We start from the raw sequence: 17,663 nt of genomic DNA on the forward strand, positions 1-17,663 counted from the left end.
CAAGCCGCTCGGATGATAGTCACTCACCGAAGGATTGTTTATAATCTTTCACATTGCAGAAGTCTACTAGAATGTCTATACAATTTTCCACGAAATGGATGTCTTGCAGCTGTTCCAGCACATCGGACTCCAACACCTGGAAAATTAAATTAATTCATGCAAACCTCATATTTGATAACAAAGATGTTAAAATCTAAAATAGTAAATTCATGTTATCTTAATAGAGTTTAAATTAATCCACCATTTAACTATCTGAAATGGTATTTTATTGCAGTATGCAGCGTTAAATTGTAACGTGAGAACTTATAAGCGCACTGTACTTTAAACCAGCTGCACTGCCACTTGCATACAAATTCAATACTATGAATGTGTACAAAAAAAACAATACCTCAATAAAAGCCCAGATATTTTAATCGGGAGACATAAAATTTTATTACACATACAGATAAAACTGCAAATATGCAGTGGGTGTGTTGTTTTTTATTCGAGTGGGTTATCAAAAATGGTGCGAGTCGGTTTCGACACTGCTTCTGCATACAATAGGAATCACTCAACTAGTTTGTATTGTTCAAGTTAAAATAGCACGTAAATACTTGTGTTCCCAGCTGACAAGTCGTGAGTAAGTGTAATAAATGTATGTAGATAATACCATGTACGAAGACTAATTAGCACTTTGCATTTTAATTAACACAACTGCGACCAAGCAAATCAAGTATTTGTATTGGATAAGGGAATTTTAATAGGATTTGCATTATAAATTCACCCTACCAAATAGAGATGAGAATAAACATTAAAACATATGTAATTCGTGGAGCTGTGAGAGTACTGAGTTTGGTTAAATATCTCGTTATACATGTCAATATTCAGGCAAATTCAAAACAAAAGATTTTACATAAACTATTTTGCAAAATGTTTGTGTATAGTTATGAATCAAACATGAGATGTAAACATATTGTAAAAAATGCGTAGTGTGTTTTCAGATGTCAGACCTTTCAATATGTACTAAAAGGCCTTATAAAACTTATTGATAAAACTGTCGTATACCTACTGTTTACTTATGTAGGTACTTATCAGAAACAGATTTATTTTAACGGACTGAACTAAAGCTGTCCCCTGGGGTAGGTAACACGGGAGATAGACAACCGCCATTCTTTGTTAGTTTTCTAAAGTGCACGGTGGATAAAGCACGTTTGTCATCCCCACGATAAATCAACTGTTATTGCTATTTGATCAGCCGTTACCGTAGTATATACTATAACTTTTGTGTCTGTTTTCATATCGTATTATTTTTTTCATAAAAAATATCCAGTTTTAACTACGATTGCTATAATATGTATAAAGTCCCATTTGTGACTATGACCTGGAAAATAATAAAAATAACCAGCTTGTATACCGCTTTATGTATCTACTTGTTTTTGAACAATAGACTGATGCGTAATTCAGACGCAGATAATACAAGTGAAAAGTTAACGTAAACAAGTAGGTATTTTTAGGCCACACAAGTGTAGGAAACTGATAAGGAATAAAAAGAAACATTATTGTGCTTTGATGCGTATATTGATAAAGTACATCATACCTATAGTTCGGCCATTCAGAGAATGCGTTCCTGACACGTCGCGATTGAACTGACGACGTAACTACATTCATTGATTATTGATATAATAATGTTGTTTTAATGCTCCTCAATTGTTAAAACGGTAAACAACCAGCAAAAATATTTTTATCGTAACTGCAACGCCATTGCAAAGTTACGTCGTCAGTTCAATCGCGACGTGTCAGGAACGCATTCTCTGAATGGCCGAACTATAATACTATACACTATAAGACGCAGGTACAAAATTAAACATAAGTTGACAAAATAGTTTAATACTATCTAGCTTAGAAATTCAAGTCTATTTATACACATAAGGATTAATTAAGTAGCATTAATTTAAATAAGTTTTAGGCATTTGAGACTATCTACAGTACTTTTAATTAATGACGTAAAACTTATACATTTAATCATTCTCACAGTAAACATTCAACACAAGGTGCAAAATTATTGTGTCTATTTGTTAAACGGTCGAGTCCATAATTTACAAAAGTTGTTTTATTTATTTCATTAGCAGTTAATAAATAGCTAGTTGCTAACAAAAGGTCACTGTCTGTTGTGTTTCGTTCGTTCAGAAATACTTATCTGATGTTAGATAAAGAAGGCGGCTATCAGACTTGTCATCAAGCCCCGCAGAGCTGTTGTAGCCTGGATATTCAATAATACCTTTGCATTTAGATTGCCAGATGCTTTCATTATAGAGAACATAAACTAGATACACTAACAACACGCTTATAAACTATGAATAAAACGGAGTTCATTAAAAAATAATGCCAACCATAAAACGTAGTGTAATATTTTAAACATTATAAACCAGTTTTCTGTATCAGATACGGCAGAAAGCGATGGGTTCGAAGATATCTGGTACATACAATAGCTAGTGTAAAAAAACAAAGTAACTTAAAAATAGACACGGAGCGCACTCTATATTTGAGTCGTCGTTTAACCACGATAAAGACTAATAAAAAGACCCTTCTGCTGTCGGTCGATATTTAGTGCAATTACATGAGCAATTAGCCGCAGCGTGTGTTCAGTGATTGCTTACTGATGCAGCTGATCGATAAATATCGGCTCTGCGGTTCGGCAAACACATAATCAATAGCAGAAGATCCGCTTCATATTTTATTCATCAAATAAATTATGTGGTAAACTTTATAGTCCATTGTTTTAAAAAAAAAATTCAATTTAGCTAGATAACATTAAATGAAGATAGTTTAAAGCGTGATTACGTTTTCTAATCTATTTATATAATTTACAGCTTTCTGTCTGAATGTTTAATGAAGCATTTTATTATTTTTGCAGACAACATCAGACAATATCCAGACAATATTTATAGATTGTTACATTAGCTATAACTTATTTAAGCATTTCATTTCATCATTCCATGTCAGAAAAGTGTTGTTCTCTCAATCTCAAAGTATTTTCCAGCTGAAATATGTTATCTTATCCTTGTCAATCAAAATTTTAACTCGAGGAAAAATAAACTAGAAATTAAAAATGGGTTTGTATTGCACGATGACAAATCGATTAAAAACATGATTATTCACATGTCACAGTAGACTCAAATGCTATTCTGCATACAAGAATGTAGTTTGTAACTAAAACAATAGAATATAAGTATTATAGTTTACGATAACTGCTTCCGGATGATTCACACAGTTCAAAGAGAAAGACAATGATATGATGAATTATTGAGTATTCATAATATATGAACGTGATTTCTAATTGTCACGTCAATGTTTTCCTGGAGTTAAGTTCAATACCTCAGGCTTGAGCCTGCGGCGTCGTCTTCGACAGTTTCTTACTGAAGAACCTAGCAGTTAGAAACAATTTAGCGAAGCTTTCTATTGGACTCAGTTCAGTAAACAGAAATAAACGATAATAGTAGCTACATAGGTAATCTTGAACGAACTTCCACTGCAATATATAACTATTGCAAGTTTATAACCATTATCAACTTAACACCTTAGCTGAAAAACCGAATTATATTTTATTCTATCCGAGTTATATAATAGACTTACAAGTCACACCTAAAATAAAATAAATAAGAGAATTCTTAGCAAACAATTTACACGCTCTCAAACCACAAATAATAAAGTTGTGTTAATTAACACTATATAGTTATTGTTAAGTCTTATGGCGTAGAAAAATCCCAGCCAGGTGGGAGCCACGCCTCGTGGTTAGTGTTCCGTGATATAACTTTTAGCATCCCACAAGCATCAGGTACCAAGTGCAATATTCTGGACTTTTCAGTAAGACAATATTACTTGGGAATTGAAATACAATATCCATTTTTATGAAATGAATATGTACATTAAAGCTACCCTGGAGCGTAGTGATGAATCAGAGCAATGCGTCTGGTTAAGTAACTGTGAGTTGATAATATCACATGACTTTTATGATATAACTAAACTTTAACTCATATCTCTAACGGGGAGAGTAGTTTTCTAATCTAATCAGTTAGAACCCAACAACAACATAATTTTGTTTAAAATATAAATCACGACTTGGCTTACAATCGGACCACATACAGCGCCTAGAACAAAATACACGATCTTCTTTACTTTAAAACTGTAAGGTTCTAACTCACTATAGTTCGGCCATTCAGAGAATGCGTTCCTGACACGTCGCGATTGAACTGACGACGTAACTTTGCAATGGCGTTGCAGTTACGATAAAAATATTTTTGCTGGTTGTTTACCGTTTTAACAATTGAGGAGCATTAAAACAACATTATTATATCAATAATCAATGAATGTAGTTACGTCGTCAGTTCAATCGCGACGTGTCAGGAACGCATTCTCTGAATGGCCGAACTATACATACATATTTATTGGAGGAACGTTGGGTTTTTTTGTGTAACTACAATTAGATCATTGACCGTATTTAAATAGAGACAAATAGTTATATTTCAATTTTCCTCGTCTTTTTCTGGGTCAGCAACTTACTAGAAGATGTATCATACAGCTTTTGCAACATTTATGTGGCATAAAGAATGTTTCTGACATTCGCATACACATTCACCAGTGCAATTATCATTTTGCACTTCTTAGAGCTTATACCAAAAGTTTTAGTTTTAGTTTAGTCATATTTGTTATTGCAAAGCTTCAAATTTCAGCCATATTCCTCCTTTGTTCTTCAGCATGACACTTCTTGGGTCGTACTGGATTCGAGGAGTGGTTCGCTCGCAGGGAACCACCGCGAAGGTACTGAGGATTGAAGCTAAGCCGGCCACCACCGTCAGCTGCGCGAAGCGTGCACCTGCAAAGCAAACATTTATCAATACATCACATTATTATATTCAGTCACTTCCTTCGCTACTAAATTAAATTACCTTATCAAACAATAATAATTAGGTAAGTATCAAAGACGCGTCATGTTAAAATAGGACATGGAATGCGGTGTTTAATATACACATCCACGATAATTACTTTAAGTCAACTTTTTAATCAGCGTGACTTATGATGATTCTACACAATATGTAAGCGAAATTTAGCTAATAGGAACTTGGAACATGCCTGTGGGACTATTTTACCAACCGATATTTTTGTCTGTTACCTGTTTATGTGAACGCAGACTAAAGTTTTGTAAACATAGAGATACTAACGAAACAATGACAAGATTTTTAAATATTAGTATTCTACCTGCACAATGGGAACAAAAGAATGTTTAGGCTAAAAGTTACGTTCCCGCGACTAAACTATAATATCAGACGTAAGAATATTATTAACATTCTTTTAAATAGTGATGCCTAATGTATGTATGCAATGCATGTAGTATTGTAATTGCATATAATATATCTTAAAAGTTTGCTTACCGGGACAACTCCTTGGTCCTTCTCCATAGGCCATAAATCCAGGAGGATTTAAATCATCTTTAAACCGCTCTGGATCGAATTTGTCTGGGTCTGGGAAATATCTAGCGTCCCTTTGAATGCAATGTATGGGTATTAACACGGGGTCCCTGACTTTGAGCGTGAGTTCTCCGTCGAGCGTGCAGGGCGCCGTGCAGAGCCTCGTGGTCATCGGCGTGGGCGGGTGCAGCCGCAGCGTCTCCGCCACCACCTGGTATGCCAACCGCATCGCAGTCACAGCTTCATAGTTCAGCCCGTCGTGCTCTTCCAAACATTCCAATATCTCCTTTCTTAAATTATCTTGTATTTCTTTGTCCTTTGCTAATTCGTACAAACAGAAAGACAAAGTGGTCGCCGACGTTTCCAATCCCGCAAGCATAAATATGAATGAGTTAGACGTTATTAAGGCATCCGTCATTAAGAATCCTGAATCTGTCTTTTGTTCGTTTAACATAAGTTGCAGAAAGTCGTGTCTTTGAACTCCAGACCTTCTCTCTGACAAAACCTGGTTAATGATAGAGGTGAAGAAAGTCTCTACACTAGGTTCGTAAGATCGCAGATTCAATAATTTGAATAATCTGGGGAAGAACGCGCGGCAGTATCGTTTGAGGATTGTTTTACGATCGAGCTTAAACATCTTCTGCGACATCTTGAGGAATGGTGATTCTGGATCTTTGAGGGCTCCAGGATCTACGCCAAAAGCGCAGCTGCCAATAACATCGGTAGTAAATCGCATCATGACACTGGGTACATTCATATCTTCTACAGCTTCTTTCAACATGATGGTTTTCAATGTTTGAGCACATTCAGCTATCAAAGGAAACATAGCCTTCATCTTAGCAGACGAGAAGGTTGGTGTTACGATGTGTCGCATTGCCTTCCACTCAGCTCCGCTCATGTTGGCCAGGTTACGAAGCAGCGGCTCACGCTGTGTATCTGTTGACACCGACACGCGATCGCTGAAGCACTGGAACTCCTTAGAGAATACGGTTTTAGCCACATCTAAATCTAACACCATTAAGGTTGGTCTACGAGCTTGAAACAGTCCAACAAATTTATAGCCTCTGTAGTTATCATAAAAAAACTTTAACATTCGCGTGTAACTCCTTCTCATCGTAAACGTCGCACCAAAGTTCCCGAATAAGGGACAAGGTTCCCTGTAAGGCACATTTCTGTTTAACCAATACTTTCTTCCTCTGGACGTATAGTGAAAAACAGCTAACAAAGCTGTTAGGAATAGTAAAACCACTAGTAAAATACCACTGAGCCACATTTTTAAAATTGTTCACTGTACTGTTAGAAGTTGAATCAAAGTGTTTGTTTAGAGTGGTGTATTTAATGAGCCGGCATTTCGTACGTATGTAAACAACGCGGTGTGCGATAGAGCCGGCAGCGCCTGCGGAGGCGGCGGCGGTCAGTGATCAAGTGAGGCGTATCGGCCGCGCGAGCTAAGATAAGCCCTACGCGCCGCACTTAGAGCAGCTCGCACGACGCCATGCACTCAAGGCCATGCGTGTTGATGTACTGCGGCCGTGACTCGAATGTATCCACATATCGATTGCTTACGATAACCATTGTATTCCGAAACGTCGATTGTAATAAGAAACACCTTTTACGCTTTTACGCAGTCACATCAAACCAAAAAAAAACAAACTTAACCGGTCTTCAACCGCTTAGGTTCAATAAATCTGAAAAAACAACAAACTTGACCTCGGTCTCTAACCCCATAGTCGGCCGGTGCCCATAATAGCCTCGTGGTAAATTATAATAATAACCATGTTCCGCCTAATAATAGTTCAATTTCACAAAACTAGATGGAATAGAACAAAAATGTAGAATATCCATTGTTAGTGTAATAAATAAATAATTATAGTTTCATGAATATTTATAAGTTTTAAGGGTCAGGGCGAGTACTTCCATGACCACATTCAATTCAATTTCTCCAAGACAATTGAAGAGAATGCATAAATAAATTCGAGTCAATTTCTGTACACGACATGTAACATAATATACATAGTCGTATATCACTTAAGGTACCATTACCCATGTTCTAGTTTAGTCTCTATCGCCCTCATTGGCCAAGTAGAACAAGTCCATTAGGCCTCTGCCTCGAATTTTGCGGGCAGCGGGGCGGCGGCGGCGGCGGCGGCGGCGCGGGAGCGGCAGGATCTTACGCGTATAATCAAATGGACCGGCCCTCGAATATAGCGGCGCGGGAGCGGCGCGGCGGCGGGCAACGAGCGGTGCGCTCCAGTCAAGCGGTGACCGCCCGCGTTGGGCGTCTGCATTGTAGGCATAGTGTTATACATTTTTTTTGCGACGTATCAAAATGTCTTCGGACGTGCAAGAGCTAATTATTTCGGCCATCTTTGAGAGGACACCCATATGGAACAGCAAACACAACAGAACACAACACTACACTGCTATATTGCCGCGCGATCTGCCCGCTAGTTTCGAGAACAGGTATGCGTTGCCCGCCCCGCTCCCGCGCCGCCGCCGCTGCCGCCCCGCTGCCCGCAAAATTCGAGGCAGAGGCCTTAGGGGTTATATTATGATGGGGGAAATAATTGAATGACACTTTGAATTAACAACTGGCCATCAATCATGTGTTTTTATATTTTGTTTTCTTCTAACAATGCGTTATATTTTACAGTGAATAAGGTAATATATAATCACTTGTTATTGAAAAGATTCTGCACATAGTTTACGTGAGATTGATTCATCAACCACCTATGATTGTAACAGCCGTAAGCATGACGAAATTAGATTTTAGATTTATTGCAAAGATCTTGTTTATTCCCGTGAAGGTAGCGCTAGAGAATATTTCGCAAAAACGCTCATGTTACTGACATACAAACTATCACAAAATACGAATCCAGTTATTGCGTCATAGTCGTTTGAATTCAGATACAGCTACAAATAATCAACGGTAAAATAGTTGGCAGTTAATTACAATGACTCACATACATATGAATTTCTATGCAAAATAGTTGGAAAGATATAAGGATAAAGTGCGTGTTTTCCAGCGAGCAGTTAACTATTAACGCAACATAGCTTAAGTAGTAACATGATGCTATTTCCACCACGGAGTAGATAGGCGGCCGCGTGTGGTCCCATTCGTATTCGCGAGTTGCTATAAGTAATTTATAGCTCGTTGTAGCACGTGCTCAATGGCCCTAAGCTTGTTTGGCACACCTTGTGTGGAGGCAATAGATTACTTTATTTAAAACGGCGATCTGATAATAATTTTATATTAATAATTGGTGAGTAATGTACAGGAATACATTCTACGGTGCATCCTCAATTATAATTGCAAATAAGAAATACTTATGACTCGACATAGATAGCCAGTAATTTTGCAAAATTCACTGACACATATTTAGAACAACAAATTCTCTCTATCTGACATAAAGAGGGCGAAAATAAAAAAAGGCCTAACAAAACCCGACGCAACGTTTCTTACTTATCGCGGTGTGTGGTCTTTTTATCGGACATGACACTGTTCTGACAACTTACCCACTGGAACCCACTGATCATCAACATACTATAAATAATTATCTTTGTTACAAAAATCCGTACTTGATATTTTCATTCGAAAAGTCTATAGAAAATGATGGAAACACGATAAGTTGTGACTGTACAGTGTACATGACAGATAAAATAGATACCTGCGTATAATTTCCAGAAATCTCAAAAACACGGATGTTATAAGTAGGGAACTATTTAATATTTCTTCTCGAATTGATAATGATTAGGTAAGGAGAAATGAATGAATAAGCGAGTACTATCAGTCCATCTCTTTACGACATTTGAATTGTGCGAAATGGATCAAGCTGATAGTAAAAGATAGATACATAATAAAATGAGTGGGTCTTAGAATAACCAATTTCTAAGGTTATATGGCATACCTGACAATAAACACGAATACGAGCGTGTCATCAATCTGGATTTCCCCGTGTGTAGGCATATTTCAAAAATGATTTACATTTGTGTGCTAATGTAATGAGTAAAAAACGTATAGAGGACAATTTACAATGCCGAAAACAAAAGAACTCTTTTCCTCAATGTTTTTCAAGAGCAGGGAAGGTTTGACAAACTTTTATAATATTTTCGTTCGGATAATCAGAAGCCAGAAAGTCCGACAGTCAGTCCTACCAGGGGGTGGTCGGGATGCCCAGGTAACTGGGTTGAGGAGGTCAGATAGGCAGTCACTCCACGTAAGACACTGGTTCTCAGCTGCATCCGATTAGACTGGAAGGCGACCCCAACATAGTTGGGAATGGCTAGGCAGATGATGTAAATATAATATTGTTCACTTACATCGGACCGTGGTGATGCCCGCGACGCTATAGATGCAAGGAGATCGGCTGCAGCTGCACGCACCGCGTTCGCTTCGTTCCGTTGAGCAAATATATTGGCAGCAAATTGTGTGAGCGATGACTCTTCAATCGCTTGAGGAAAAACAGTCAAATGTTAGTTAATAAGTCGTATCTGAAGAATAAGTAATAAACCTATTTATTTATTATGGTGCTCCCACATTGCCGTTAGAAAATGTTTAATAACGTTAGTAAACATTTGTAAGCAAACATTTAATCACAAATAAATTTTCATGTTAGAAAATGTTTAGTAATGTTATTATAGTAAACATTTTATAAGGGTGATGGCGAGATAGGCGGTGCGGTGCGGTGGGGGTTAGAGTTGCCAAAAATCTTAACGTTACCGCAAGTCTTTCCGTCACACTTAAAGATTTTCTAAATGTAGTGTCTCGTTTGCCTATTTTTGCCCCAATCAAATTTTGTAGATATTCAAATTCGGAACTGTTCATTCTTATAAAATCTTTTAAGCAACCGTCAATACCCAAATCCTTGAGATAGTCTGTGGCACTATATTTTCCTCTAGCTTTTAGCGTTTAACGCATCCAATAAGAGCGCTTTTTCTTCTTTTTTAAACAAAAAATAAAAGCTATTCCAATGAGCAAATCTTCTTCCATTTCCGTGTAGACGTCCTCGGCCCTCAGAAGGCGAAACCAAACTGCGAGCCAATACTAGATGTTATAAAATGTTTAAACATTTTCCATCAATGTAGGAGCACCTATAACATGTAACAGTTTCTAACAAAGTGCAACAATTGTTAACATTTGTTAGTAAATGTTTTGGTGTTATAAAATGTTTACAAACATTTTATAACGGCAATGTGGGAGCACCATTACTAACATGCTATTAATTACCAGATATAAAATAAAAAAGATAAGTACGTTCAAAAATATGCGTCGTACGTACAGCGTTATCCAGAAGAAAGAACGCGGCCAGGTAACACAGAAAGGAAAGAAAATGGCAGAAGTTTTAGCACAAATAACTTAGGTAATGGTTTTAGTCAGTAAGAATCTGAAAACCCCTTTATTTTCTCCACCAAGAAAATAAATAGAGGATCGATCCAATAAAATAAATGGCAGATCTCGCTCCATCTCTGATAGAGTGTTACCTTGCATCAAGTGCGGCATCATTTGCGCGAAGTACGCGAGCGCGGCGACCACATGCACTGCGGCCGCTCTCAGCACCACGCCAGCGCCGCCACTACCCTTCACTATCACCCGCACTACTTCACTGTTGAACATCTCGCTCCATCTCTGATAGAGTGTTACCTTGCATCAAGTGCGGCATCATTTGCGCGTAGTACGCGAGCGCGGCGACCACGTGCACTGCGGCCGCTCTCAGCACCACGCGAGCGCCGCCACTACCCTTCACTATCACCCGCACTACTTCACTGTTGAACATCTCGCTCCATCTCTGATGGGAAGCAAAAGAAATACAATTAAGTGATGTATAATAAAGGAACAAATGTTTCTTTACAGATTATGCTGTTCACAGAACCAACTACTGTCCTTACAATATTTTTTTAAATTGATATGACAAATTAAACAAGACTGACCTAGCTACCACACCACATATGGGACCAGCTCTTAGCTGCCAAGTGCCATCCTTTATAAGACAACATTCCCTAGCGATCTGGCAGTACCTATAAATATGTAGGTACCCTTTTATGACTACATACTTGGTATTCATCAAGATTAAGGTTTTTGGTTGAATAATATGGACGCATGTTATTGGCTGTGCAGCATTCCCTTAGCCTCGCGACACTATTCTCCGAAAGCTTTCATAGCAAGAAAACAGGATAAGACGGATTTGGTAACATTCCATTGATATGAAGAATTACTCAACGCCCACCACATACGGACTCATTCATATGATAAGGCAAACCGACATGACAGAGATTTTTTTTATTTTATCATCTGGATAATCGTAATTCGATTAAAGACTTATCTACTGCATAGCACCTGACAATAAATGACTTCATCAAAGTCATGCGGAAACTCCCAATGTTATTTTATTATATTTTTAATTCATTTATGTAGTTTAATTAATGACAGCATCATTAAAGAACTTTCTAGAATAATTTGTTTATGCTCCTGCGTACTTCACATCAAGTATCGATATGTGTAAATGTGATTTCCCACATTTTCTCCTGGCTCACATTTCGAAACCCTATGTTTGAGACTTAAAAGTGGATTATGGGTGTGTTAGTTGGCAGAGAATCTCTGTAAGCCTTTCTATATTGATGACCATGTAATAAATAGCACTACCATCTCGCAGATCATCAGAAAACCACAAAATTGTTAGCTATCGATAGCTAAAAAATAATTATGTCAAATCATTCTCAGTTACCTGAACAGGGATAGCTTCATGGTGTATCTGCCTCATCAACGCGAGCAGGGTTAGCATGGCATCGAGCCTACAAGCCTGGCCCTTGCACCCGCCGCCCGAGGCACAAGCACTCAAAGTTCTCGCTACCAGTCTCAGACACTGAATCAATGTATCTTCTGATAGCTTGCAGTAGCGAGAGTTGACGCAATAGCGAATACAGCGCATCAGCTCGTTTAGGTAGCCTAAAAAGGAGCATTATTATTATTTTTAAACATTTATATGGACCTCACATAAACTTAGGAAGACTTATTTCGTCTATTTTAATAAAAAAAACCTGGGTATTTGTTTTCACTTGTATTGACACCTACTTTTTCTATTTTATCACCTGTGTTTATATTTAAGTAAAACAATGGAGGCCTATCATTTGATCAGATTTTTAAAGCCTGGCCCTTACACCCGCCGCCCCAGGCACATGCACTCAAAGTTCTCGCCACCAGTCGGAGACACTGGATCAACGTATCTTCTGATAACTTACAGTAGCGAGAGTTGACAGAGTAGCGAATACAGCGCATCAGCTCGTTAAAGTAAAATAGTGTCATGTACTTATTATTTTTCTACATAATTATACGGTGTTTGTGTGGACCCCTGTGTTCGTTCAATCTATGCTTACGAATAAAATGAAAAGGTTTTTTTGTTTGATCCTAAAGGCTCCGAAACAACTGAACCGATTTGAAAAATTCTTTCAGTGTTAGGAAGATACATTAACCACGGGAATCAGCTAATATAATAAATAAACCAGGACATTTATTTCAACTAGAATTGAAACCTCATTTTCTATCTTATCATCTGTGCCAATATTGTGCAATAATATTCAAGTAAAACAATAGAGGCATATCATTACATCAGTTTTTTTTCCGTCAGTACGTTATCTTAGTGCAGGCCGAAATTAATCAGCCGTACTTTGAGAACCAACCAATCTTATCTTGCAGTTCACTGTGTGAACACTCGAATTCGTCTGATAGGAGGAACTTACCCAACATATGAAAATTCTTCAGATCAATTTTATCCAAGCATGCGAGTAGTATTTTGATTAAGCTCTCTAACTTATGGCTGTCGTAATCTTCCCAATGTTCCAACATCATGACGCAACGTAACAGTACTTTGACGATTTGTATGTGAAGTTGGGTCACCTCTATGCTCTCCTGAACAGTTTGCTGAGGATAAAGTTGGGGTCGACTGAGCAGGGAAATTATAGTCGCTTCGTTCCCAATGAAGGAAGACTTTATCCACACCATTGTATCATCTACAAAAAGAGAATAAAAGAAATAGCATATTTTTTTTTAATAGCATATCAACAAATTAACATAATTTTGACGATTTTACTTTGAGGAAAAAAAAAGGTCGATAGTAATATTATATTTTTAGCACCAGACAGGTGGAGTTTAAGAAGTCGTTATCTCACGTATTTCATATCTACGCATCACCAAAGTACTCACGACATAATAAATACGTGCGTGACAAGATTACCGTCAATGCCAGGCTTAAGGATCAAACTTACCACAATTAGGCACATTGTCCATGTATGCGATTATGAAGTGCAGTAAGGAAGAAAGGAGGGAAGTGTCGCGGGTCGAAGCGGGAGGTGCGTTTAAGAACCTCTTCGTGTGTTGCCATGGCAACGAGCTGAACTCTTTCTTATCGACGCACGACGAGTGCACTAAATATACATAGCTAGAAAAAAAATTGTCACATTAAATTATGCTACACTTCTGCAAAATAAAAGCTACAGTCGACTTTTAAATTAATACATTGTTTAAGACAAAATAACGCTAGATAGTTCTAAAAAGCTGACTTAAATTTTATTTAAAAAAATAAAGCAAAATATAACAAACCATTCCAACAAATGAAGTGACTCAGTAACTTGTCTATGCGTGGTAGCATTTTGCAGGGCCATCAATGCTCTGGTACAGCTAAACAGTGGGCAAGATGCTCTCAAGCTCGCGAGATCTCGAGCCGTGGGCCTTAGAGCGAGCGGAGCGGACGGGGGCGGGTCCGTCAGGAGTCGCGAACGACCAGAGTGTGTGTACCACCAACGAACTCTCACTGCAGTACGCCATTCTTCGTCTGATAGTAGCCATTCTATAATAACAATAAACGCTTTATTTCTCTTTCACAAAGGTTCGTAAAATTAAGTTCACTGCATTTTTCAGACCAGTCCTTTGAGGGAGACTGGTATCCGTACTAGGAAACCCTGTCACGCAGATTACCAGGCCCCCCTCGAACATAGTGTAACTCATATAGTAATTCGTGTACATATCATAAAAACCAAGTGTAGCAAACAAAAGAAAATAAATTATTGTATGAGTAGAAAAAGTAAAATAATATATTTAATACATTTTTAATTTATGAGATCAGTTGCGCACTAAATGCAATTACTTCGTAGTTAGGGAATCATTCTATCGTTAAGGTGTATGTTAAAACTTAAAAGCACTGATACTAACTCAAACCGTAGTGACATTTGAGTTTCCGACATGAGACTAACGCGTATAAAACTTAAATATGACGAATGACTCTCCAAATGTCAATTGACAAGCCTAAGTCGCAAAAACTAAGTATGTGCGCAAAAACTGCAAAGTATTTGTGCAAAACATGACTCTTGATTTTATTTTTGTTCATAGCTTTACACGCCTTGTATATTATTATCAAGGAGAATTAGATGAGAGCTTTATATCAAATCTTATATACCAGCATAATAACCAGCTTAATGCGTTATTTAAACCCACTCTGGGTTCAAATAACCAGAAAGAAGAACCAGAGAATCAGTTTCAGACATTACAAATTCGTAAGGATCAAATTTAGTAGGTAATATAACTATGACGCAAATTATGGATCACGTCCTTTATAATATTGACAGCTATCACTTTGCTTGTACCTACTTTTTAATACATGATTCTTTTTATGATAAATCATCATGATACAACTAATACCGCATGAGCTGCAGCAATTATAATATGTAAAGCGATTCAGAATAAATGACATTAAAAAACATCAATTTTAAAAGAAGAACGGTTCATACCTAATTGAAATTCAACGCAAATTATCCAAGGGAAGCAATTGATCTTGATCGTGACGTCAATGACGACGGACGTCACATTACAATACTTGGGAGCCCTAATTATAAATCCAAGAGCCACTACCAACTACGTAAGGAAACTGGAATTCTGTTAGTCCTTGAGAATCGTTAACTGCAGCCACGTGAAACGAATAACAATTTAAAAATGTTCTCGAACAACAAAACTAAATGTATTCAAATATTCTTCAAGTTTCAATCACTATGGGAAGGTTGATTTAAATAATTCAGGCAGAATCTATTCATGAGAGAAAGTGTGTATAGTTATCACTTATCATATTTTTATATTTTTGAAAACAATGTCGAGTAGGTGAGGTCACCGAATAATTACGAATATACCTAAGAAAGGAAAAAGAAAAAACTAAGATGTATTTAGGTATTTCCGGTGTATAATCTTTAGATTAATTCCGAGGAACCAGGAGTGCTTTTCTTTTTATTTACATACCTCTGCTGATAGCATGTTATTCTAGTGTAACATACCATCCAAAACATTCCCGAAATTATACGAATACGAATCAACATCGTGTAGATTTTTTAAAATAAAAAATCCCCGGCTTAAGTCAGGTTCCTAAAAATATTTGATTTAACAATCGACAATCTTTATAATTTAAGTCCACGCTACAATTTAGAAGTACCCCAAAATATATAAAAACATACAAACCTACATACGAATGTTCAGCATTAGGGCTCGTATTCCAGTAACTGTTCACTGGGAACGGCAAAGACGTTCTTTGTGTAACACTCAGAGGTAACGCCGGCACTCTATGGCGAGATGAATCCAACTCCTGCAGGGCGAAACCGGACCACGCCACTAGTGCTAGCACTTGCACCGCCATTAGTACTAGTGAGTCGTTCGCGGGAAACACTAGGATCACTAAAACAAAATTTATAATTATTATTACTCTGCCTAACTTATTCGTATTAACCTCAGTAATTACTAAAATTCTTTAAACTGCACAATTTAACCATAATATGGATCAGCCGTGAAATTGGGTTCCATTGTCAAATCGGCAATTTAACGGCTGGGTATGTTTCAGTTATCACCTCAGCGTTCTTAAAAATGACGTGTAAAAGTGATTTTATGTCCAACTTGCAAAATAAACGATTTCATTTCATTTCATATCGTTATGTTTAAATGGTCCAACCGTTCCATAGGGTCAATCCCAATATTCTATCTATTGGTTGCTAAAGATAGAATTAGCCCCATACAAGTACCTAATATAAAATGCCTGTTTCTAACAATCAGTATGATTTTGAAAATTAAAAAAAAATCATAACAACGAGACTCGGCAAAAACCTCGTTTCCTATACTATCTTGGCGGCTAAATAGCCTACGTAAACATAAGTTCACATTTTTGTAGAAACACGTGCATGAGCAAATGTTTTTGTATAAACTTGAACCGTCTGGCGTTTTCGAAGCAGTGTGCAAATATAAAAACCCAACATGCTCTTAAAATTCGGGTAAACAGTACGTTTTTGCAGTAAAAAACAAATGCATTATGTCATCAAAAGTCCATTTATAGTACATCAATCATGTGATGCAGCCATCAAAAAATTACCTCTAATGAGAAGTGCGGGTAAATCGGCTATTTTGGCCAAATTGTGGCGACTGGCGAAACAAACGCTGTTTAGAATGGACACGCAACTTATTGCGCATTCCGGGAAGGCTAGGTAGTCGTCTACCACCAGCGACATTCTGAAATACAAACATTTTTATAAATAACAATAAAGCAACATTTTCATCTACAATTCTACACTAATATAATATAGAGGAAACTATTTGATTATTTGTTTGTACCTTTTTTTTTTTTTTTGTTTCAGCTGAGGAAAATGCCTGACGCATACACACACCGCCCGGGGAGACGGTGAGGTTATGTGGGGCTTGCACCCACTAAAAACCTCAGCGTTTGTGCCGTCTTCTGCCTTTTAGAGAGGGGCCACGAGGACCAAAGACGACTTTCGTGACCTCTCGGCAGTGGCTGGTCGCCTCCATCTACTGGCGATCCATCTCAGCAGCAGCTCGTGCAATGCAGGTAGCAGGAGTTGTTTGTTTGTACCCTGTGGCTTCAAACTTACTGAACCGATCTGTTTTTTTTTAAAGGTGTTGTTGAAAAGCTACACTCTTCCTGAGTAACATCTAAGGCTATATTTTATCCGGGTACAGGCAGTAGTTCCCACGTGACGCGAGTGAAACCGCAGGAAAACGGCTAGTATCGAATAATAAACAAGGTATGATCCAATACAGTGACAAAGTCATCGCAACTTGCTAATGTAAAGTTTGGTCAAAAGTTAATTAATACTAAGATGAGTTTGCTACAGTTTCGTGTCGTAAGTCAACTGTGATAAGACGATATCCCATCTCATGCTGAAATGCGAATAGGTATGTAA

General features: G+C 37.6%; 2 protein-coding genes across 2 annotated transcripts in view; both read right to left on the reverse strand.

Annotated features, from left to right (window-relative positions):
• Window positions 1-17,663, reverse strand: part of LOC124631082 (rotatin-like) — a 42,489-nt gene that overhangs the window by 16,302 nt on the left and 8,524 nt on the right. Inside the window, exons 15-23 of the mRNA XM_047165245.1 lie at window positions 16,835-16,971; window positions 15,937-16,149; window positions 14,038-14,284; window positions 13,704-13,876; window positions 13,179-13,448; window positions 12,167-12,387; window positions 11,086-11,230; window positions 9,765-9,895; window positions 28-136 (exon numbers count right to left, since the gene is read on the reverse strand). Coding sequence (XP_047021201.1) covers window positions 28-136; window positions 9,765-9,895; window positions 11,086-11,230; window positions 12,167-12,387; window positions 13,179-13,448; window positions 13,704-13,876; window positions 14,038-14,284; window positions 15,937-16,149; window positions 16,835-16,971 — 1,646 coding nt within the window. The remainder of the gene's footprint in view (window positions 1-27; window positions 137-9,764; window positions 9,896-11,085; window positions 11,231-12,166; window positions 12,388-13,178; window positions 13,449-13,703; window positions 13,877-14,037; window positions 14,285-15,936; window positions 16,150-16,834; window positions 16,972-17,663) is intronic.
• LOC124631083 (cytochrome P450 6a2-like) lies at window positions 1,539-6,968 on the reverse strand. The gene is made up of 4 exons (XM_047165246.1): window positions 5,409-6,968; window positions 4,412-4,852; window positions 1,808-4,182; window positions 1,539-1,578 (listed from the first exon to the last, which is right to left on the reverse strand). Exons 1-2 carry the CDS (start codon window positions 6,715-6,717, stop codon window positions 4,686-4,688), a joined length of 1,476 nt encoding a protein of 491 aa, XP_047021202.1. The 5' UTR covers window positions 6,718-6,968; the 3' UTR covers window positions 1,539-1,578; window positions 1,808-4,182; window positions 4,412-4,685.

The sequence above is a fragment of the Helicoverpa zea genome, chromosome 6, assembly GCF_022581195.2.
Source record: "Helicoverpa zea isolate HzStark_Cry1AcR chromosome 6, ilHelZeax1.1, whole genome shotgun sequence".
In the NCBI taxonomy this organism is placed as follows: Eukaryota; Metazoa; Arthropoda; class Insecta; order Lepidoptera; family Noctuidae; genus Helicoverpa; species Helicoverpa zea.